At 33.0% G+C, this 24,111-nt stretch overlaps 1 protein-coding gene across 1 annotated transcript in view; it reads left to right on the top strand.

Moving 5' to 3' along the window:
* ADGRB3 (adhesion G protein-coupled receptor B3) overlaps positions 1 to 24,111 on the top strand; it is a gene marked incomplete at its 3' end in the record, with an annotated part of 461,362 nt that overhangs the window by 262,946 nt on the left and 174,305 nt on the right. The window contains exons 12-15 of the mRNA XM_082757992.1: positions 9,262 to 9,408; positions 10,136 to 10,211; positions 15,862 to 15,964; positions 21,966 to 22,009. Coding sequence (XP_082614118.1) covers positions 9,262 to 9,408; positions 10,136 to 10,211; positions 15,862 to 15,964; positions 21,966 to 22,009 — 370 coding nt within the window. The remainder of the gene's footprint in view (positions 1 to 9,261; positions 9,409 to 10,135; positions 10,212 to 15,861; positions 15,965 to 21,965; positions 22,010 to 24,111) is intronic.

Raw genomic sequence — 24,111 nt, 5'->3', positions numbered from 1 at the left:
CATGAGCTGGCAATGTGCCAAAATGCAGTCAACCATTGACCTACATCAAAAGCATGACCTGTAGCAGGTCAAGGGAGGTGATTCTCCCCCTCTGCACTCACAAGACTCCACCTGGAATACCTAAGCTCTGAGGCTGCAGACTTGACATAGCTGCAGGCTTGATCTTTGTGAGGATCTTGCCTGCTATTCTGTCTAATTTTTCAAATTTAATGGAGCCTAAGCATAAAAAAAGCATTGTTATGTTCTGACTGGAACGCTTTTGGGAAAGCACATGGACAAATTTGAACATTCCCAGTGAAATTTTCTGCTCAAATGGAGATGGACAAATCCACGCTTTCATCAGTATCTTCATACTGCAATTTGAAGTCATTTAGCACAACTCCACTTGAGTTTGGTCCTAGTTGGGTAAACCTGGACTGTTCCTGTCCTCCAAGATCTGGTCCTCTACCGTTTTGCACCTCAGCATATCCATGTGTTGTGGCTATGCTATGTGTTTCCTTTACCCTTTTCTACCTTTTCTAGCCTTCTGTTGCTTTCTAGCAATGCACCGCCTCCCCCACTCAGCCCCCCCCCCCCCCCCCCACCACCTTTTCTTGGCTGTTTCTTTTTATGTTCTACAGGACCATGGTGCTTTTTTATCTCTAGAGTGCTTAAGAAGTTTTGGGTGTTCAGGAGATATGTGTCCCTGCTAGAGTTTGTATTTGAAGATACTCTGTTTGGGTTTTTTTGTACCCCTTAGTACACTGCTATGAATTACAACATTATAAAAAGAGGGCTATTCTCCTCTTGTGAAACTATAGCATATATATTAAAACTGAGAAAGGCAACTGAAGTTACCACTTAAGCAGAGCGGATAGGGTCTGGATCCAAAGACCAGACAACACAACATTGTTAAATATTGGACATAGATGCTGCAGAAAAAATAAGGGGCCATCTGCAAACATTTCTTCCACATACTTTTTTACAGATATGGCTTTTAAGAAGGCTCTACCTTTTAGGGTACACCAGCCATTTCCATACAAATAACGTTCCAACAGTCTATGTCAGGAACATTTATAATTCTCTCAATTTTGATAATGCTCATAGCTTTATCTGAAAGCACTTCAAGATGACATCTTGTATGATAAAAAAGCTGTTCAGTAATAAAATATAGTAGAGATCCATGTCCAATCTGTTACAAAAAGCTGTGATTAGAAACGTATACTGATTCATGGTTTTTTTTGTTTGTTTTTTATCCTTTCTATGTGGCTTTTATACATAAAATCTAACTCCATGCCCAAGAATTCACCTATCATATTACATTTCAATATCCTCTGTAAGTTAATTCACATCATTCTAGTTTTCTGAATGATAAGTTTTGGTTATCATTTCCCCAGAGGTTAGACAATGGCCATCTTTCCTTTGCTTCAATTTGCTGCTTCTGGGAAGCAATCATTCTACCTTTGCTCTTCATCTCCCCAAGGAATGTAATCATGCAGGAATACTTTTGTCAATTCCTGCTTAATGATTTTCATATCTGTGCTCCCCCAACTGATCTCTTGTCCTCTTTAATGTCCTCTTTGCCTGCGTTTTAAGATATCTTAGTGGTTATCTAGTCATCAGTAAACCTGATAAATAAACATATTTATTATATATATATATATATATATAACATATATAATATATATGTATATAATATATAATATATCTGTATATAATATATATTACATATATAATATATATATTACATATATATATTATATGTAAACATATATCTCGCTCTCTCAGCTCATCTTCCTTCTCTGATGCCAGCTTCATCACCCTTCTAAGGGTGATGAACTTCTAAGCTCACTTATCTTAACATTATCTTCAGTTTCACTCTCTTTTTCCCTTGTTATCAGCTATAATCACTAGTGCTGACATTTTTTCTTGTCATTTAGTGATTTCTTGTCACTTACTGATTGGTTTCTACATGTTCCCTGTGCAGTCAATCTAAAATAATGCTGCAGTTGGCCTAGCCCCCTCATTGTTACCATGTTACTCACTTTTATGTCTATAACATTAAAACTCATCCCCTTAAATGTCAATTTGACCTTGTACATCAGCCTTGATCTGTCTTGCTTTATGCTGAGTCTTAAAGTTCCTTGAAAAGTGCCTTATGACAAGGCAGGAGTTGCTAAGGGAGACCTTAGTCTTAGTAGTATGAATACAGAATAATATTGAGAGGAGTGAGAAATAATAAAGCTGTTTTAGAAGCACAAATGCCTTGGATGTGGCTTTGGGTTTCTTTGGCTGTTCATGCCTTCATGTTCCTCAATATCACTCCCAGAAAATGAAATTGCCTTCTAGTTAATTAAATGCAGCCTTCTACAATGTTGAAAAATTTTATCTGAATAACCACTTATTTCATGGAGCATAGAATTTACCATGAGAACTTTTTTTTTTTTTTTGTCTGACTGCTCATAATTTTTATTTTTATTTTTTTACATTTTCATTAGTTTGACTGGGTTTTGTTCAAAATTGTGATTCAGATTTTCAAATTTAAATATGCTTTTGTTCTCTATCCAACACATGGGCCAGCTGCAAATAGCCATATTCATATTACAGTAATAATTAATAGCAAATGAATAGTAATAATGATTCTGCTATAAAAATGCTAAGGTTACTTTTGTTTTCCTGCAGAGACATGAAGAAGTAGCATATGGAAAATGGCCAAATTCTGTGAAACAATGATATTTTTATATACTCTTTCTAAGGAAATGAACTTTAATAATTTCCATCTTTCAGAATCATCTCTTTTTTGAAGAAAGATTTTACTGTCCATAACATCAACTCTTAATGCTTTAATCAATGTTTAAGCTTTTACTTTTTATTTTCCATTTTTATTTCCATATCTGGAAAAAGGAAAAGTTTAGAAAAAGAAGAATTATAATCTTTTGCTTTACCTATTTTAACTTAATCAAACCAGATTTTTCATTATAACAAATGTGCACTTAGAAACTACTTAAGAGACTGCGTATGCATATGTGATATTTCATGAGTCTTTGAAATTAGTATAGTCCTTAGTTGTTAGTATAGTCCTTAGTGAAATGCATAAGTTAGTACTGAAAATCAAAAGTACAAAAAAAAAAAAACAAAAGGAAACGCTTGCCAGGTGTGCCTTTTATATATTAATTAATATAATTATATAAATGGCAGAAGAAATCTGAGTTTATTAAATATATCCTGATACTTGCCTGACATTATACTGTTTCCTAACTTGTCCTAAATATTATACTGATCATCACAGAATGACAGAATTGAAGGGGTTGGAAAGGACCTCAAAAGGGTCCAACCCCCCTGCCAAAGCAGGTTCCTTAGAGCAGGCTGCCCAGGTAGGCGTCCAGATGGGCCTTGAATATCTCCAGAGAAGGAGACTCCACAACCTCCCTGGGCAGCCTGTTCCACTGCTCTGGTGGATTTTCTGTGCAAAGAGAGAAGGATTTTAAAGGAGATCATCAAGCCTGCTCAGATGCAGAGGTCTGTAGCAAATCTGGAGAACCACAAATTGGTCTCCTTGAGAAGGAGGTTTCACAGCTTGTGTTTGTTGCAGAATGTCTTTAAAATGAAGAGGTTTAAGTGGATAGAACAAATCTGTTATGAATATCATCTTTAATATGTCCATCTGGCACTTTGATAATAAGCCAAGCAAGACTTTGTTCCCTCTGTATACAGCATGAGGTGACTTGAATGAGTTTATTTTTTTCTGTAAAAAACAAAGGTTTTACATTTAAGGTCAACAGGAAAAAAAAAAAAAAATCCAAAATGTATAAATATGATTCTAGTAGATTCTTCTTAATAAAGAGGTTTTCAGAAATACTCAGTATTTTGAATTCTAACACAAATATCCTTTCGTATTCTCTTTTCCAAACATGTCACAATGGCAGTTCTATTAATGAGTATTTTACCCAGAAATAAATTTAGCAGTAGCACTCCTGAAAGGGCAGTATAATATCTTCTGTTTGAAAAGTCAAAACCTATTGTGTGGTGAATTCAAGTTTGTGAAATGCTGAGTAATATATATGTCTAGTATGCTGCCAATGGAAAGTCAAAAAAGGACAGGAAAAGAGCAAACAATATTGTTAAGATGTTAAGCCATTCCCTGTTACCTGTGGCTGAAATTCAATCAAATTCAGAGTTCTTGTTTCTTGCTCTGATAGGGAGTGTTAAGTAGAAGTTGAGAATTTGTGCTAACCCTATAGATTTATTTATCTGTTTTTCTTACTCTGTGAAGGTACTGATGCCTTGTAAAATAATTAATGCCTATTCCTCTATATTTTAAGAGATTGTAGAGTAGGGATCAACATAGCTACTGTGCTGTAAAGCAGAACAATGCCAAAATATTATCACTAATTAGAGAAGAGAGAGTCTGACCCAGTGTTTTATCATCTTTTGAAAATACATGAATGCTACGAGATTAAGGCTCAGATTTTGAGCATCTCTTCTACAGGTTTTAAAATCAGAATTTATCACCTTTGATAAGGATAGGGTTAAAATATTTAATTTAGATTGAGATACATTTTTAAAACCTAAATCTTCAGTATGAAAGATAAATTGCATTTAGTCCATGAGCAAACATCCAGTCATTTTTCTTTTATGCTTTTCAATGAACCTGATTTCCTCTTCTAAAGTGATTAATATTATTCACGGGGGATATTCTCAAATGTGGTTTTTTTTTGTTTGTTTGTTTGTTTGTTTTTTTCAGGAGAGGAGGCTAATGGATGTGTGGGAAAGAAAAGGGAATATGATTCATGCCACTTATTTGGTTTCTTTATCTTTAGTTATTTATCAGTCCAGATGAGTAGACAGACACTAGAAGATACACTAGGCAGCTTTCAACTCATTCACAGTTATAGGGATCATAGCAATACATTTCAGCTCTTGTGTTCTAGACCATTATCTACAAGGACTTGCATATTAGAACTACACAATTTTTATTTCACTCAGAATTTTCTTGACACATTAATTAACCCCTTTCACGCTGCTTTAAATAAGCAACTTAAATATTGTTCAAGTATAATTCATATAATCAGCTTTTTTTGGATAGTCATAGGAAATTTTCCATTCCTATAAGTAATCATTAATCAATTCCAAAGAGATTTTACTTTACTCAGCATGTAAGAACAGTTAGTATTAGCCTATTCTGAAATTTTCAGTAGAGCTGTTGAAAAGCTTGTCTGCAACTGTAGCATGAAAATGGATTAAAGGTGATTCATTTGTAAGGGATATTAAAAGGAATCAATTAAGGGTCAAAGCAATCCCTAAATTGATTAGACTAAACTACTTAAAGAGATTTTTCTGAAACAGTAATTATTATGGAATCATCAAATGCGTATGTGTTCTTCTGTTTAATTGAAAAACTGTCTTATAGTTTGTACCAATGTGCATCAAATGAATATTCAAAAATTCTAAAAGCCTGGCTATTTCACCTGTCTTCCTGCTTATTTCTAGGCTAGGTTTTCTTCTGTCTAAGCTATATAAATTTCACCTTAAATTTTAAGAAGTAAGGTTGTGTTGCTTTTTGAATACACCCATTATATTTTACTTCCTAAATTCTTCAAATATTAAATATACATGTATACCCTGAATGAAATTCTGTTTTCCTGCTTCTATATTTTTAACCTTGGAACAAATATTACAATTGTAATTGAAGGTACACAGGAGCCAAAACAAGATAGACTGTCCAAAAAAAATGAAAGAATGCAATATATTCTACTCTGAAATAAGTTTCTCTACTGGTTCTATATCTTCCACCACCAAAAGTCTGTGGGTGGCTTTATTTCTTGTTACATCAACTCAATTTCTCCCAGTTAGTGCAAGCACTGTATTTTCTTTTATTTTTTGTTTTGTTTAATTTTGTTTTGTGAGCTATACCTGAAATATCATACGAATTGTCATAATACAAATAAAAAGGAAGAGAATTTTCATTGTTGTAATGCAGTATCAGGTTTGATGACAAGGCATGTAAGCTGTAAGAATAGTCTGGGAAGTGTCAGTAACAATACTTCTCAGAATTAAGTCTTCAACATAAACAGTTCAACAAGATAGTCAAATTAGAATAGAAGAATTAGATTAGAAATTATATCATTAACTGAAATATCTTTGTAGTTGAGAGAATAATGGATGCTGTATATGATATATGTGGGACATTTTTGTATTTAAACTTCTTTTACTCAGAATGGCACATGCAAATGTTATTTACTTTCTACTTAGACCATTTTCATTTTTTATTTCCTTTTTCTTCTCTTTTTTCTTTTTCTTTTTTTTTTGTTGTACATTTTACTATTTCATTCTTACTAATATTCTCATCAATATTATTTCCAGTATTATACAACTTCCATGTGTAATAAACAAGCAAAATTTGGCCAAAATTTTGCCTCCTATAGTGCCTGTAAATATCCTCATTGGCTAGTGTTCTCACAAATTCAGGACATTACATTTTGGTAAAGTGATCTAAAAAGAAAAGAAAAAAAAAAGTACTACTTTTGTTTTTCCAAAAATGAGAAGAAAAAGGTACTTATGTGATTCAGGTACTGCAGACTTGAATCATTTAGGTCCAAGCATTTGGAGCATCATTTTCTAATACAAATCTTACATAAAAAGGGAACAATGAAGTGCAAAATGAATGATGTCATTCTGTCTAATGTATCTGTATAACAATTGTAGAAGAAACTAATATTTGAGCTGCTGATATGCGAATGACCTGGCACCTGAGTTATAAACATTCTCCTCTAAAAGGCTTATTGATTTTTTATGCTCACAACAAAGTAAACAATTTTCATATTGCAGATTAAAACTGAGTTACAGAATCACTGAATGGTTGAGGTTGTCTGGTCCAACCCGCTGCTCAAGCAGGCACACCTACAGCAGGTAGTCCAGGACCATGTCCAGATGAATTTTAAAGATCTACAAGCAGGGATTCTCTGCAACCTCACTAGGCAACCTGTTCTAGTGCTCAGCCACCTGCACAGTAAGGTGCTTCCTAGTGTTTAGACACAGTTTGAGAACAGCAAATCCACTTTTTACAATGGAAATATAGCTGGTCATGCTTCAAAATCTCTCTGAGATGAGATTTAGATTAATCTTTAATAGTATTAGCTTTCTTTTAAAACTAAAATACTACTCACAGTGACACCCAAGAGATGATGCTGTTTCATGTATACACCTGGCCATGTTATGATGGGCTGAATTAGTTGCTTCTACTTAGAGTACAGTAAATTACCTTACAAAGGTTAGTGCCTTATATGAAATTACTAGGCACATGTTATTAGAATCATTCAGCAAAGTGTCTAAAGAATGGCCTAGTGATCTACATGGGTCTGTAGAGGCATCTTAGTAATGCACAAAGAAAGCATTTTGGCAAACCGCTTTCGATTACTGTTTTAAGTGTGCTGTGTGCACTCTCTATCTATGCAAAAAAAAAACAGATCTCCAGGATGTAAAGGTGCCGTCTTCTGTGAAAATAATTACAGACACTTTTGTTTTCTTGGTTTCTGTTTGTGAGTAGAAGAAAATCTTGTCTGAACCATGAATGGGAATATATGTCTATATAGAGAGACAATATAGATAGATGAAATAGATATAGATATAAATATGTTTATGTCTTGTGATGATATTTTGTGATATTTATCACGAATATTTTGTAATCTTTGGTTCTGAGTAGTGCTTAGATACACGATGAATATCCCTATTTAAAACATAGGGGAAAAAAAAGTTAATTTTTACAATGTTAATATATTCTGTATATCCACTGATTGCATGTGAAAGTAATTCATTTTATGATCCAGTAATTCAGAAACACCTGAACTCTTCTCCCACCACACAGCACCTGAAATTTCACAAGACCATCCCTTTAGGGTAGGGAATGTATTTGCCAATTTCAGCCCAGAGGGGATTGTAACTAGAATTGTAAAGCTCTGATGATAGTTTTATAATGGAAAGCCTGAAATAACCTCAAGTACCACCTCACCGATGTGATTCTATAATGCATAACCAGTCTAATTTGGAACTAAGAGTCAGTTATCAGGGAATACATTTGTAGAGCTAATGTTGTTAACTTAATTTTCCTCATTTCTTGGTTTTGAATTACAGTTTTCTTTCAAATAAAATCCACTGATGAGACACTTAATGTTTTTCTACTTTAATTTTGCTCTTCTGATCGCTTTTATAGTTGTCCACATTGTCTTTATGTTTAGCTCCCTGGTGTAGTCCTGGAAGTGAAATCATCACACAGATCAAAGTACAGTCCTGATATCCAAACTCTTCCAACTACATTAGCTTCATCATAAATTGATTAGGAAGAGCATTGCACAGGAAATGATTATCAACATGGCTTACATTAAGAATGGAACTAGTGCTCCAAATGTGTTGTTTGTCATTTCTCTGTGTATGTAAATACTTGCAGCCCTGACAGTTCCTTAAAAGTGATTTGAGTCTTGGTAGACACTGCCAGTTTTGCCATGGAGTCTGTACTTAGATTTCACAACAAAGCTAAAAATGATTTCCAGATAAAACAGAAAGAAAATGAGAATGAGTAAACAAAATTTCAGACTGCCTATTATAGGATTTAATACCTCTTTCTTCTTTCCATATCTGTTACAGATATAATAGTAATGTTTTGGGGGAGTTTGGGGGTTTTTTTAGATGAAAAAATATAATTAAGAATTCAGAATGGGAATTATTCTTTCAAGGAGAAGAAATCATGTGCTGTACTGCATTATTCTCATTTGTGTAGAAACAATTAGGTCTTTTAATATGTGAATCTCTTGAATGGATCTATCTTGAAATTGTGCCTGTGTAGGGAATAAAAGCTCTGTTATTGCTTCATTAGTCTGCATCTAGCAGTTATGTTTCCCAAAGCAATTTGCAGCATCCTCCTTTTACTGTCACATTTAATCATTTTAGAATTTACTTTGAAGATACAATTCCTTATGTGTGAATTTCAGGGTATAAGCTAGTTCATTCAAAAATACATGTTAAGAGAGTTAACCAGATTCTGGTTAACTTGTCTGGCTGACAAGTGATAGGATCAATGCCACATAATTAATCCATTGTAGAACTGCATAATAAACAGAAGATGACACTCACTGCTGGTTGATGTCCTATAAATTTCTGCTCTACTTGAAATTTATTATTAAACCTTTTTTTTTTTTTTTTTTTTTTTTAATCAATGTACTGTTATCGCCGTATGATGGTTTAAAGCATGAAACTCAATTTATTTAATTTTGTGATTTCTCTTACTAGTGGCTAGCATTCAGAAGCTTCCTGCTGCATCGGTTCTAACCGACATCAATTTCCCCATGAAAGGAAGAAAAGGAATGGTTGATTGGGCACGAAATTCAGAAGACAGGGTTGTCATTCCAAAAAATATCTTCACCCCTATGTCAACAGGTAAAGCATATCAGTACTTTAATTTTGTGTTGGCTTTAACAAGGAAACTCAGAATATTTGTCTCACAGGACTACTATATAATATGGAATTAGTTATTTTATTCCTCTTTAAAAGAGAGACTGTACCCACAATTTATCCCAGAGAGAGAGGATGGGGCTTTATTTCAGTATCTTGAACAAAAAGTGCTAAAGAAATTCAAGACACTATACCTATGGTGGTATGAGGTGGCCTGAAGCACAGCTCTGCTGAACCTCCTGATGCTTCTCCATCCTGGAAGACTGTGTCATTCCAAAAGATAACCTAACTTTTACCAAAGGTTAGTTACCAAAATTTTGCTCAGCAGGCAAATTACCCCACCTTCAGATCCAAATTACTAATGCCATTGCAGTACAGATCTGTAGCTTCAGAAAATTTACTTGCTACTCATTAAAAGCTAAAGACAATCTTTGAGGATACTTCATTATAAAGGTAGATGAACTAGCATGGATGTCATGAATGTCATTCCATAGTGATGGATTTTTGAAAATGTGATTTTCAGTGTTTAAATATTTTGATGTATTCCTGAAAGTGCTACATCTTTGTGACAGAGTTCCAGGTTATAATTCAAAATGATGATAGTTTATTTAAAATGAAATTTCCACTGGAATGATAAATGGTATTCAGTTTTTTAGGCTGAGCAAGCCTTGGGAGACAGAGTTTAAAAAACTTTTTTCCTTACTCTTTCTAGAACTAGATGAATCAACTGTATTTGTACTTGGAGCAGTGCTGTACAAAAATTTAGAACTCATTTTGCCCACTTTGAGGTAAGAAACTCCTTTACCATAAATACTCCTTTACCAAAAAGGGGGGAGGGTGAGCAAACGGCTGTGTCATGTTTAGTGCTGGCCGGGTTAAGCCACGACATACATTAATTAATCTGTTTCAGCATCATAACTACACTACATGTCAGGATGAAAGCAAACAATCAAATCGATTGTGTAAAGGCAATGACAGATTTTTTTCTACAGTTATTTAATATATGTATTTGTACATGTCACATAAAATATGCATACATGCATATTTCCTTCATGTTTACTCATTAGTATGATGGAAATAGCTTTTTTATTAAATTGTTTTAATTTATATTTTATATATTCTGCATTAAGCTTAAATAAGGAAATGTTCCTTTCAAAGTATGCACGCTGACAGAAGTTAATGCCACGTATAACTGTGCTTCAAACTGTTGTTGATCTGGTCAGTACAAGTGATCTAGCAACAGCATAATGCCTCGATGTACTAAGCATCTCTGCACCAGATCTACAGAGGTCTCTACTAGTACATGCCAAGTACATTTTCAGTATAAGTTGTATTCAGAAGGAACAAGAGAGTTATAGTGAGGATCCATTTTAGAAATAAGACATGCATGTGACTGTGGTTGGGAGGGCTATGCACATAGATAGGGAAATAGGAAGGTCTCCTGTTTCACTTTGTCCATTCTGTACTTGCTGGCAGACAATTTGGAAATAAACATTTCTCCCTTTCTCAATTACTGGTTAAGATCATTTCATCTTTCATGACTAGTATCTTATTTCACATGATAGTTGGTCTTTTATTTTTTTTAATTTTTTTTTACAGTAAAATAAACTGGTGCATGTTGCATTGCAATACAATCACTGTTACTGAACTCACAATAGAAAATATAATAATTAGAAAATCACTGGATCATCTTTCCTACTCTATTTCACCAAAACTTCATGAGCTGAAACAAAGGATGGAAAAACAAAAGTTTTTTTTTTTTGTCAAACTCCATTTGAAGTAAAAAGACTCGGCAAAAGAAAAGAAAAAAAAAAAAAAAGTAAAAAAGAAACAAACCTTCCCAGTAAGGGTGCAATGTGCTGTGCAATGAGGAGCTGCAGTGCTGGGGATAGAAATCTTTCTCAGGTAGATCCCAATATGAACAGTGATGTCTTGGCAGGACACCTGGCAGCCTGGGGAGGGCTGTCGAGAGACATCTATGCCTAGGGCATGGTGTAAATGACAGCTCATCTACTTCTGAGATGTCAGTAAGCACTTTCCATTTGCTGTGCCAGTTCCTGAAATTAGCCAGGAGGAAAGTGATGTTTGTGGGAGATTTTCTGTGGGAGAAATCTTCTCCCTTATTCAGATAAACAGATCCAAATGGCTATCATATTTAGCCCTTTTTGTCTGATATTAGTGACTATCTGCTAAACCTAGGAAAGAATTGAGGTTGCCGTGTACCCTTCAAACCCTAATCTATGATCACGCATCTTCAGCTCACAAAGGACAACAGTTTTAATTTACAGAAAGCAAGTGTGATCTTTTGAATGCTATATATTTGTTCATATGAACAATTGTTAAATACATTTATTTCATCTACTAGAAAATTGAGATTTATAGGCCTTACTACATTTTCACTAGAATCAATAGTATCCCAAGTAGAAGAAGTAGGGAACAGGGACATAAAGTTACAGCTACTTAAGTACTATGGACTTCGGAAATTTTCATCTCAGTTCCCAATTTGTTGTTTTTATCTGTTCTACTTTCATCTGCTTGCTGATTTCCACAGCAAAATTGACCATTTTCCTGTACAATTTAGTTCATAGAGAGGTTTTGTGAGCTTCTAAAGCAAAATGGTCTAATACTATGTGTGTCTATTCATAAATGAAGTCTTTAGAAATTTAAATATGAAGATATCCTACTTGCCTCTGAATATCTTCAGTATTATTTTAATCTAATTCTCAGAGGCCCAAGAAAATGAAAGAAGCACTATTACTTTCTCTTGAATAAGGAATAAATGTCGTGATCAATCTGTAATATAAAAATACAACCCATATTCCTGGGTACTGGTAGTCTCATCTTTGTTAGGATTGTAGCACCTCAGTACTTCCCTCCACTTCTATTTATAATGGAATTATACTGAAACTTCTACAGCTTACATCTCATACTTCACTGGAAAGTGTATCATGCTGGATTTCTTTGCCTATGGTGATCATATTCAAAATTCGATCTCATGACCTTAAAATAGTACCTCAAATGCTGTACAGTTCCAAGCAATTCAAACCACTTCAATGTTTATTCAGGTATAAATCTGAATTAGAAAAAAGTTGTAACCATGTTTAGTGCTGAATTTGTTGCACTATTAGACTCTTCAGAAAAATGTATGAGGCAAATACTGTAAAATTTGAAGGGAGGTAACATCTAGTTTTTATATGACGTGTAAAAGCATGGTAGCCATACACAATGTGAAAATTAAAAACAAACAAAAAAAATTTTGGAGAAATATCTCATGTAATACTGCTCTAAATAAAATGATACTTAATTTGTTAATGGTGCGAATAAAGATAAACAAAACAATGAACCAAGATAAATTAAATAACATGGTCTTGTGTTTGAGTTCAAGGGCCATTTACACCTTGAAAATGTGATAAAAGAGGTGATTTCTACTGGCCACAGTTGAAAATCCAGAAAGCTTTAGCATTTCCCATGGGACTTTATTCTCAGTTTTTGCTGGAGTTAGGGTGGAACTAAAATAAATTTTTAATTATATGAAACCTGTTTATTGTGGTTTTCAAAAGAACAGAGGTAACACATTCCCATACATTCATTAATAACAGCACTACAAAGCTAGAAAGCTTCTTCATTACCAGAAGGAACATTTTTGCTTAAAACAAAACAAAACAAAACAAAACAAACAACAACAACAAAACCTCTCAGAATATTATTATGTATCTTTAAGGGAAAGCTTTCAAAGCACCTAGTCACAGAGTCCCCATCTGGTACATCACAGGTGTTCTGTGAATAAAATGAGGATTTCATTATCTAAAACAGACTATATGATATATTTCATAACCTCAAAAATTAACTGTTTTAGCACATGGACTTAATTTTTCTTGTTTTTATTAGCATAGAGTCTGTTAACAATAAGTCTTGAAGTTCTCATTTCAACACAGTGTGAGATGAGAACTCAGCAATTACATTAATCAAAAACTTTCTGAAAAAAAGGAATTAATTCAACTGGTATGTGTAAATTATTCAAAGAATTTGTCAGGATTATTTAACACAAAATGCTAAGGAAGGGAAAAAAAAAAATACTTTCATATTAAAAAAAATCCCTCCTTAGAAAAATAGAATAGTTACTTTCTTTCGATGCACAAGTAACTAACTATATATGATTCTATTCCCTAATATACTTACTTTTCTGTATTGCTCTCTTCTTGTAATGTCATATAGATATTTTCTTAATATTTAAATATTTAATATTTTGAGCACTGTAGACTATTATTTCCATATATCTTGCATCCTTGAACATGCACATAATATTGTCAGATTCAAAGAAAATTGATTCTCAGTACAATACTCATTTTAAAATATTATAATTATTCTCCTGGGCACTCTGAAGGAATTCACAGCATATTGCCATATAGTAGGATAGTTTTTAACTTTTCCTTCAACAAATAAGATCAATTAAATTATCAATAATTTTGCTGTACTAAGCTTTTTTTGCCTGCCAGTTATACAACCACCTTGTTTTTCCTGCTATAATTAACTGAAATGTTCTCTTTCTCCATATGAAACATCATTCCTAGCACTCTCTGTTGGATGCTGTAGAGCCAAAAAAGCCCTTAATCTTCCCTAGGTCAGCCAATGCGGTTTGTTAGACTGAGGGTGGAGAACCTCAAACAGTATATTTACTTTGTAGCATTGTAGTAGTAGTAGTAGTAGTAGTAGTAGTAGTATATTACTTTGTAGCACTGCTGCTATAGCATCTGTAATTTTTCTGTAATATATACAATAGTAAAAAATTGAACTAAAGTTTCCTTCATGTTGTCTTGAGACAGGAACATGCCTTTGTAAGTTCATTTTTTCTTAAGCAGTGTAGAGTCATTCTTAAAAGAAACGGAAATCTGAATTTAATTTCAGATATAATCAATATGTATACCCTGATATATATCTAAAACAAGCAAACAAAACCAAACCAAAACAAACAAACAAACAAACAAAAAACACTCAGAATATATACCCTGACAGAAAAAACAGCTATCTAAAATAACTCTATTTTATTAATATTGTTATTAATTCATATCTGGGAAAAACAAACAAACAAACAAACAAACAAACACTGGTGGAGTGGCTCTGGAAATTCTTCCTAAGTCTTTACTTAATCAAACTTTGTTATCTTGAAGAAGAAGGAGAAGAAGAAGAAGAGGAGGAGGAGAAGGAAGAGGAAGAAGAGGAAGAAGAATAAGAAGAAAGGATATAAGAATATTGATGGATATAAGAACATTGATAATGCATTATAATTACATCAAAATTACCTAGTTTATTCTTTGTTACCATCTTCCTATGGATATGTCTTTCTATGAGGTTTTCTTCTTCTTTCTGTGTGATCGGAGAAAGTTTGCCTGTGTTGAAAACAGCACTATATACAAAGGAAATATCATAAGGAACACCAGAAAAAGTCAGTCTGAAGAAGCAAGGATCAAAGACGTGAAAATTATGTCATGTCGATATGCCTGTACTAACATAACCTTGACAATATTAATTCTGTCCTAGATAGGTAGCTATGAATTATACTAATTCATGTTTAACCTAAAGAGATACTGATGATGAATAAGAGAACTTAAAAGAAAAATATTATTTTGAGCAAACTGTATTATACTATTATTATTATACATATAATATTATATAATTATTATATTATTATATAATAGTTGCATTATTATTATATGGTGATTATTATATAATTATTGTAATTTGATACAGTTGTATTATATAGAGTATTATACAGTTATTATATGTAAAATATTATAACATGAAACTAAACTAATCTGACTTATCTGAGAAAAAAAAAAAAATTGCTTTTGGTGGCATTTCAGTTAGGGCAAAACTACAGATTATAGTTTAAAAATATTTAAATGATGAAGTTGCCCACTCATATACCAAATGCAATGATTTTTCAAACATTGGAAACAGGTATTTTATTTCATGAGAACAGAATCAACAGAACTGTAGGCTCTCCCATTGCACACATCTAACTTTAGTTAAAATTCAGAAAATTCAGAAAAAGAGGCCAACACAGCACTCTGAAAGAAAAATGACTCTTGCCTATAAAATGTAACTAGTACTTTGAGAAAAGTGAATGATATGCACTCAAACATTGACAGTGCCATCAATGTGCCCTTCTAATTAGTAAATCATATTTTAAGGACCGGCATTTCTGCCACCATCATTGCTTGTCAGACTTTATAGTGTCAGTTATGGTGCCTAATGTGCGACAGTTTTTACCATTTATGAACAAATATGTTTTCTCTATGAATGTTTGACAACTAAAGTAATGGAAATTAACTGAGACTCTTAAATGTTATACCAGCAGCTTCATTTAGCAATATTAAGCTAAATCTTCCATGTTTATATGTTCTTTTTTTTTTTTTTTTTTTTTTTTTTTCCCCACAGGAATTTTACAGTTGTTAATTCAAAAATCATCGTTGTTACTATACGACCTGAGCCTAAAACTACGGATTCTTTCCTAGAGATAGAACTAGCACATCTGTCTAATGTAAGTACAAATAGATACTCTTCCAGGAGTATGTATCAGGTCATGCGAGAGAAAGAAGCAGGATTGTTTTAAATATCACATCATAAAACCTAGTAAAACTAATAAATTCAAGTCCAGGAATAGTCTAATGTATTTGGAAGAGAAAATACACTTGTTTCATGCATGTGTATATGCAAAAGAAAATTTTTGTTTGAGTTTTGAGGTCTTCATTTAAACAGTAATTTGTAAGAAAACTCATTTGTAACAAAATTCATTGCTTTGATGGTTAAGCTGAAAATGTAGTATTGCGCTGAATGTTTAACCTTTTGTTCCCTGCATAGTCAGTAGAGCTACATAGTGCTTCAGGAATTTTCTTATTTTCTTTCATTATTTTATACTTAAAAGCCAGATGGTACCTACTCTGTTGTAGCAGACTGAAAAAAAATATGCTCCTGTTCCAACTTAGGTTGTCTCTTATAAATTTTTGTGCAATTATTTTTAATTCAGTACTTTTTGTCCTTTAGTTTTATATTAAAAATGTTTTAAAACTGAAAAGGCATTCTAACTATATATAAATAATAATAGTAATTTCTGTATTTGCTGTCGGAAACCCCCCTGCAGCCAGACAGAGAATAAAATATATATTTTGCATTAAAAAATTGTCATGTATGTTATATAATAAAGACGGGAGTATTTTATATGAAGGCATAGCAAATAAACTGTTTATATCACTATGACATAGAGTTTACTTTAAATAAACTCATAAACTCACAATTACAAGACAGTTACTAGAACTTTATTACATAATACTGTTTTGAAAAGGACTGTAAAGCTTTTGTTATGAACAGTTGCCCAAGGCCTTACATAGTTTCAGTCAGTAGCAAATTTGGACTAGTGTCTCTGGGCAAAGGTATGACAAAATCTCTTTGAACTCTAGATTACATTTTACTCTAAAATTACATTTTACTCCAGAGTAGGAGACAGACTGTTTTGCTGTCAATGCTAAGTATGACCCACCATTCAGTTCCCCCCCTCCCAAAAAAAAAAAAAAAAAAAAAAAAAAAAAGGATACAAAGAGCATCTCAGTAAAATTTATTGTAGTATAGTATACAAGCAGTAAATAAAAAAAGGAATAGAGGTGAACATAAGCTGATCTGACTCCTACCTATAGTACCTCTCAGTAAAATTAGAATTTAATTGATAACAAACTGTGGAAATTTTGCCTTTTTTTTTTTGCCTCTTTCTTTTTTACGGTTCTCTGCTTCTGTTTAATTTTAAGATATTTTAGAGAGTTTTTTTTTTTCTTTTCTGAACCTAAGTTACATCATCTATATTAAAACAAAATCTCAGTCTCTAATATTACTTTTGTACCTATCAGAAGAAAATTTCAGTAAAACTGAAATAGGTATACTCCAAAGTAGATCACAAATTAATCCTATATAAAGACACCTTTTAAATAAAATATTTGATCTTAAAAGATTATTACTGAGAAGAGTTTAGGGTATTTCTCAATTCTAGATTTTAATTTCTACTATCTTTGCAATTATTGTGGAACTAATATATGGGATTTAGATAAGGAATATTGGAGAATTACTTCTGTAGTTTGAAATTGGGACAACTACTCACAAAAGTGAAAAGTAGCAGGTAGGAGAAAATTAAGATTGTAGTTACTTTGGTCACTTATGCTAGATAAGAAATAAATTCAAACTAAACAGATAAGCAAACAAACAAACAAAAAGCAATGCTAGTAAGCTGCATGTCAGCATGAACATACTGCTAAGTCCAACACAAGCTATTGAAACAAGCAGTACACAAGCAAGGCTAGAGTAAAGAAAACCTGAACCACTCTCCCCATAAGCTGAAATTCTGGAAAATTCTTAAAGAGTAATAGATTGTTTTGTTTTTTTGTTTTGTTTTTAATCCCTTTGAATAATCTATAGAGCTTTTGAAGCTCTATATTCTATTTTGAAGCTTTTGCCAAGTTTCGAAATCACAGAAATGAGATGAAACTTCTTTGTTACAAAAGGTCAGTTTAGAGACACCTTGCTTTGTCAACCTTTTGGTAAGAGAAAACTAATGAGTATTGTATTAGCTCATGTCTTGAAAAAAAAAAAAAAAAAAAAAAACAAACCTTGAAAATGTATATCAGAGCCAATTCTTTTGACCTTTTGTTTCTGTTCTTGTCCTAGAATTTAATCCAGAGAAGCAGCAAGTATTTGGAACAAATTCTTATTCCTTAGATATATGTGGTGCATTTATGTGCAACCTTGATCCACTTGGATCCAAGTTGGATCCACTTGGATCCAAGTTGGATAGGCAGATACACTGACATTTCAAGACCATACTCTGGTCTTGAAAGTCTGAGAAGGAAAACCAGTTTTACATTTTTAGTTACTTTAAATGTTTAGTGACTTTTCTATTCAAGGTATAACCTCCACGATGGGACTTTGATTTTTAAATAATGAGATTGTATATACATAGAAACATTTTTCTGTAGGTTTGGGTGTTTGTCACCTTTTGTTAGCTGAAAACAAGAGTTTATCTAATTAAAATATCACAATGGAACAAACTTTGAATGTCAGATACAGAAATTAAAATAAAACTATTATTACTGTATTCTTAGAGTTTGAACATTGTATATTAATGACCGAATAATCGTGATGTCAATTAAATAGACTAATTATGAAACAGAACATAAAATATTAATATTTTCTTTCATCTGCTTTTTTGGAATGTCTCTTCTTCTTATTATTTTTGTTCTTTTCAAACCTTTGTTCTTGAAATGCTTTTCACTTTAAAATAGTTTGTTTTCAAATGAATTTAATGACTAATTTTTAAGCAACCTCTAGAGCATGCCTATATAGGAGTATACCCACACATTTGCTAATCCACCTCCCTTTCCACTGAATTACTTTGATAAGAGATTATGAAATAAAATGAACACGGTTACTTAATAAGAAAGAGTTAATATCTTTAATTTAAATTTGCATTTGAATATTAATTTATTCAAAATTTACCATCATAGCTTTGTTTTATAACAAAATTAGCCAGTACATTAATAGAAAGAGAGTATTATTTTGGGGAAGGAAGTGTAAATCATAATTCCATGTGCTATTTAGAATATATTATGTTTAGCAGATGAATTAAAATAGTTGAGCATAGTGAGAAAGTGAGTTGCAATGCATTATTTAGCAAACATTATTGTTCTCTACATATGAATGTGATGATATTCGCTAAATATGAATGTGATCACATTTCTCCAGTAGTTTGATCAAAGAGATCCTGAAGTCATCGTTTAAAAAACTGCACAATTCAAACAAAAGCTCTATTTGCTCCAGATAGAATATGAACTCTCACCTTCTGCTAGCACTGAATTTTACTCCAGGGACTCTAAAGTAACAAGCCAGCAGTAGCATAGAACATCAAGTTTTCAATAAAACTGAAAACCCTGGCTACAAAACACTGTTGGCATTGTGCTGCGTAGCTGTCAAAGTTGCCAATCACATCTCAAAAGTTCAGATTTATATGCCAAGCAGAGATACATATGCATACACACTCACATACATATGTCTATTTTTGATATATCCAAGTCTTGTTCTGAAGTGTATAAATCAATACTGCAGCAGTCATAAAACTTAATGGACACAGTAGATGGTTCTTTAGCTTCAGCTAAGTAATTAACTGGCAAGAGCTGTGATGAAAGATCACTGCCTTAGCAGAAAAGGGTGGCTGGTGGAGGTAGCTCAAAAACAGAGGTGTGAGACATTGTCAGGAGGCCAGACCCAGAAGAAGCATGTAAAAGAGAGCAGCAGAAGAAGAAAATAGGAAGACAGGCTCCTTGTGGTCCTTGCAGTGCTTGAAGGATATTTGATCAGGTTATCAAGAAAGGAAGAAGTTCTGAGAGGCTGTTTTGCCCTTGCAATCTTCCGTAGCTGGCAGAGCAAGTCCTTTTAGAAGAACCTCTTAAAGAAGAGGTGCAATATTTATCCTGTTTTCCACGGTTCTGTTTAATAACTTTAATAGCAAAACATACATTATATATATATAATATATATATATATATATATAATATATAATAAAATATTATATATATATATAATGTATGTTTTATATATATATATATATATATATTTGAATACATTTTAAGCAGAGTGAAGTGTGTGAATTGACAGCAGCAAAGTTTGCATTTTATTATGTAATGACATTTCCCTCTGTTTTTGAGATGTTTTCATAATGGACTTCCCTTTTGCTCTCATTTTTTTTTTCTGAAAGTATTTTTGTATTATTTATACATACCTACATATATATGCCTAGAATGAACTATATGATACCTGCTACTGGGCCTCAGGCCTCCATTCTCAAATAAGCAGTTTATTATTACTACAGTTTAGTTATAATAGCACTTGTAAAAATATACTTATAGCTATATCAAATTGCAAATAGATTTTCTTCACTCAGAATACAAATTCATGATCTAAATAAAATAAAATAAAATAAAATAAAATAAAATAAAATAAAATAAAATAAAATAAAATAAAATAAAATAAATATTAATTCTGCATGATCATTTCATTTTTTCTTAATTCTTATTCTTCTGTATCATTTTCTGTCAAAGTATCTGAAAGCTTTTAGCTAATGATCAGGACCTGGTGTCTGAATCTTCACATATCTACTATTTGGTGCTTTGTCCTGTGTTCTCCTCCCCCCTCCTCTTCTTTATATTATAAATACTTCAGGGAATGGAACAAATTTTATTATTGTTTCTACAGTAATATGTTAATGTACAGTGCCATAAGTATGTGCTGGTTTTATATATCTATACTATACTCACAAAATTCAATGTAGTCAACAAAATACTGAAGTAGAGGATGAAAATTTCCCTAAAATGCCTCTGATAGAGACATTTTCAGAAGGACCTTTTTCATCTTTGATGAAGAGTTGAATTAAAATATTTAATAAATTTTAACTTCACAGTTAAAACTTGTCATGTTATTTTATTATAAATAATATACTTTTCAGAATAAAATAGTGAGGTATGATTTATCTGTAAAATTGTACTTTTACTGTACCAACACTGTTCATGAGAGAACTACATTCGTATTAACATAAGAAAATATCATAACCCATCTGTTTCTTCAAAGCACTTGTGATTTTATTAAACATATATTTTTCTGTATTTTTTATATATATTTATTTATATAGTTCTGACTTCTGGGAATATCTAATGTTTATGATGAACAGGAATATAATTTTGTGGGTTTTAGGTAGTTAAGAACTTCTAAATCAGTCTGGGTTTTGATAAAGGAAGATTTATAGGATTTAGGACAAAACTTGAATTTTTATTTTGTCTCACGTCTTCATAGGCAGCAAAATAAAAATTAGTAATAATAAGGACAATTCAGTTTCCTAAAACATTACCCACAGCTTAATGATGTCTAAACCTAGAGTCCCATCCTGATCTACATCAATTCAAAAACCTACCACTGACTTCAAAGGGATTTGAACTGGTATCCCATAAAGTTCAAGGAAAGAAAAGAAAAAAAAAAAAAAGGTTTGAACACAATGCTCTGCTGATTTAGGCCCCAAGTGACAAATGAACTTGGGTATTGAATGTGAAGACCCAGACTCTAGACATATTGCCCAATATTTGTTTAGTACTTTTGAAGTCATTACTGTTTCAACATCCATATCCCCCAGAGACCTAAAATTCTGCTTGTAAACACAGCAATGATCATTCAAGTTGTCTTTTAACAGGTTAACTCTCATCTCATATTTCAGTTCAACTGGGATATACCAAATGGACAACTTTATGTTTGCCTTACCTTACCTAAGAGACAATACAGCAGATATTCTGAGGTTCAAGTGCTTTTTAAAACTCCAGAAGAATTAACCTTTCACAACTCCAGTGACATCAATTCATCAGAACAGAAGAGTAATCTTGCAGGAGATTCAAATAAATGTTTAGGTCAAGCATGTTTTCTTGTATACCAGTAACTAATGGGTTTATTGGTTTGCTTTTCAGGGCACATTGAATCCATACTGTGTGCTGTGGGACGATTCAAGAACGTAAGTGACATGTTTGCTTATATTACTATGGCTCAAGTGCCTAGCAATATTTAAGTACACAATCAGTAAACAGGTTGGGATGAGAGCAGGGAAAATGAACCTTTTGCAGATTCAAAGTACTTGATTCTGCTGTCATATGGCTTCCTTTCTGCAGCTATGTAAACTGAAGCAATACAATATCTCACCAGAAACCTATTACTCACATAGTAATTTCAATCTGCCCTTTCAAGATTAAAATGAGAATGTCTGTATGTCTGAGAACCATAGTTCTGTGCTACAGTAGTTGCTGAGCAACAGGCAAGTGGGTAACTGATCAGACAGGTAACTAAAGATTGTTCCCATTGTTCCCATTTCTGTTACTGCAGGGAGAAATGCCATTTTCAACTGTGATACTGTGGTGGTTTTACTCAGGTGGGCCGCCGAGCTCCACCACAACCGCTCTCTCACTCCCCCTCTCCTCAAAGAGGAAGGGGGAGAAAATACAACACAGAGAACTCGAGGTTTGAGATAAGAAAGGTTTAATTAAAGGGAAAGGGAATGGGAGGAAAAAAAAACAGAGACAAAAGAAGCAATCAGTCCGCGCGGAAGCACAGAGAGAGAGAAAATTATTCTCTACTTCCCATCAGCGAGCGGTGTTCGGCCACGTCCTGGGAAGCAGGGCCCCAAACGCGTAGTGGTTGTTCAGGAGGAACAGCCCCCTCCCCCACGAGAGCCCCCCCTTTTATTGCTGAGTGTGACATCAGGTGTTATGGAATATCCCTTTGGTTGGTTTAGGTCAGCTGCCCCAGCAATGTCCCCTCCCCATCACTTGCCCACCCCCAGTCTGCTGGCTCTTGGGGGCTTGGAAGGAGTCCTGATGCTGTGCCAGCACTATGCAGCAATAGACACAACACTGGAGTGATATCAGTGCTGTTCCAGCTACGAGTGCAGAGTACAGCACTGTGTGGGCTGCTGCAGGGAAAAGGTGACTCCAGCTCAGACAGACCCAACACAGATACCCACAGAAATCTTCATTTTAGTTGGTGCAAATTTTCATTTTTCATTTAATAAAATATCTTGTATACTAAGTAATGAAATCTTGCTAGCAGTCTTCTGCTACTTTCTTTAGTGTGTGCCTCTTTCGTAGCAAAACAGAAAACATTACTATAAAGAAGTAGAGCGGTAAAATCAGTGTAGTTTAGGGAAAAAAAAAATCCAAGTTTACACAGTAGTAGTTTCCTGCATTATTCTTTCACTGCAAATCTCCCATTAAAGGCAAGGTGAACTTTGTCTAAATAAAGATTAAGTGTTTCATAAAAAGATACTTATGTGATTGGCACAATATTTTTTTAAAATATAATGTTGTTTTTCTTGCCCAGTTATATTACATATGTCACATTCTACAGAACCATTTACATTGTTAGAAGTTGTATGCCTATGACTTTGTGAGTGGTTTTAGCCTTCAGTCTGAGTTTAAATCACTACCCTGATGACTAGCCAACAATGCGATAGTACAGAAATAAGAAACTTTGAACACGAAAATAATTTCAAATAAAAGTAGTACTATGATCTATGATAATAAGAAAGAATCATAACACAGTTATTTACCAACAATATCATAATGTTCCACTTCTGTATGGAAAGAAAAAAAAAAAAAAAAAGGAAAAAAAAAAAAAAGAACACGAATTTGAGCATGTCCTTTGTTTCCTTGTTTCAATGTTTTGATTTCACAGTGCTTTATTTACTTTTTTTTTTTTTTTTTTTTACATGTGTTGCTTTAACCACTGTGTGTTTAGAGTACATTCTTCAGTTTCACTGTTCCAAAATATTAAAGGCATATTTCCATGTGATTAGATTATGGGGGAAAAAAAAATGTATATTGTGTATTTAGAATGTGATTAAAAGATTACATGGAGGAATTTGGGATGAATGTTTGGAAAAAACACAAACAAATGCTGTGTCTTCTGATCTTGCCATTTGTTTTGCATTAATAATCTTACTACTGTTTATAGACATATTTAATGCTACACATATGTACTCTTTTCAATATGCTTCAGAACCTGAAAAAGAAAATTAAACATCTCAAATTTACATAGTCAGATTTTGAGAGAGAAGCTTATGCT

The sequence above is a fragment of the Aythya marila genome (assembly GCF_965140915.1).
Source record: "Aythya marila genome assembly, chromosome: 3".
In the NCBI taxonomy this organism is placed as follows: domain Eukaryota; kingdom Metazoa; phylum Chordata; class Aves; order Anseriformes; family Anatidae; genus Aythya; species Aythya marila.
Note: the sequence above shows the minus strand (reverse complement) of the source record. Positions and strands in the feature narration are given on the sequence as shown.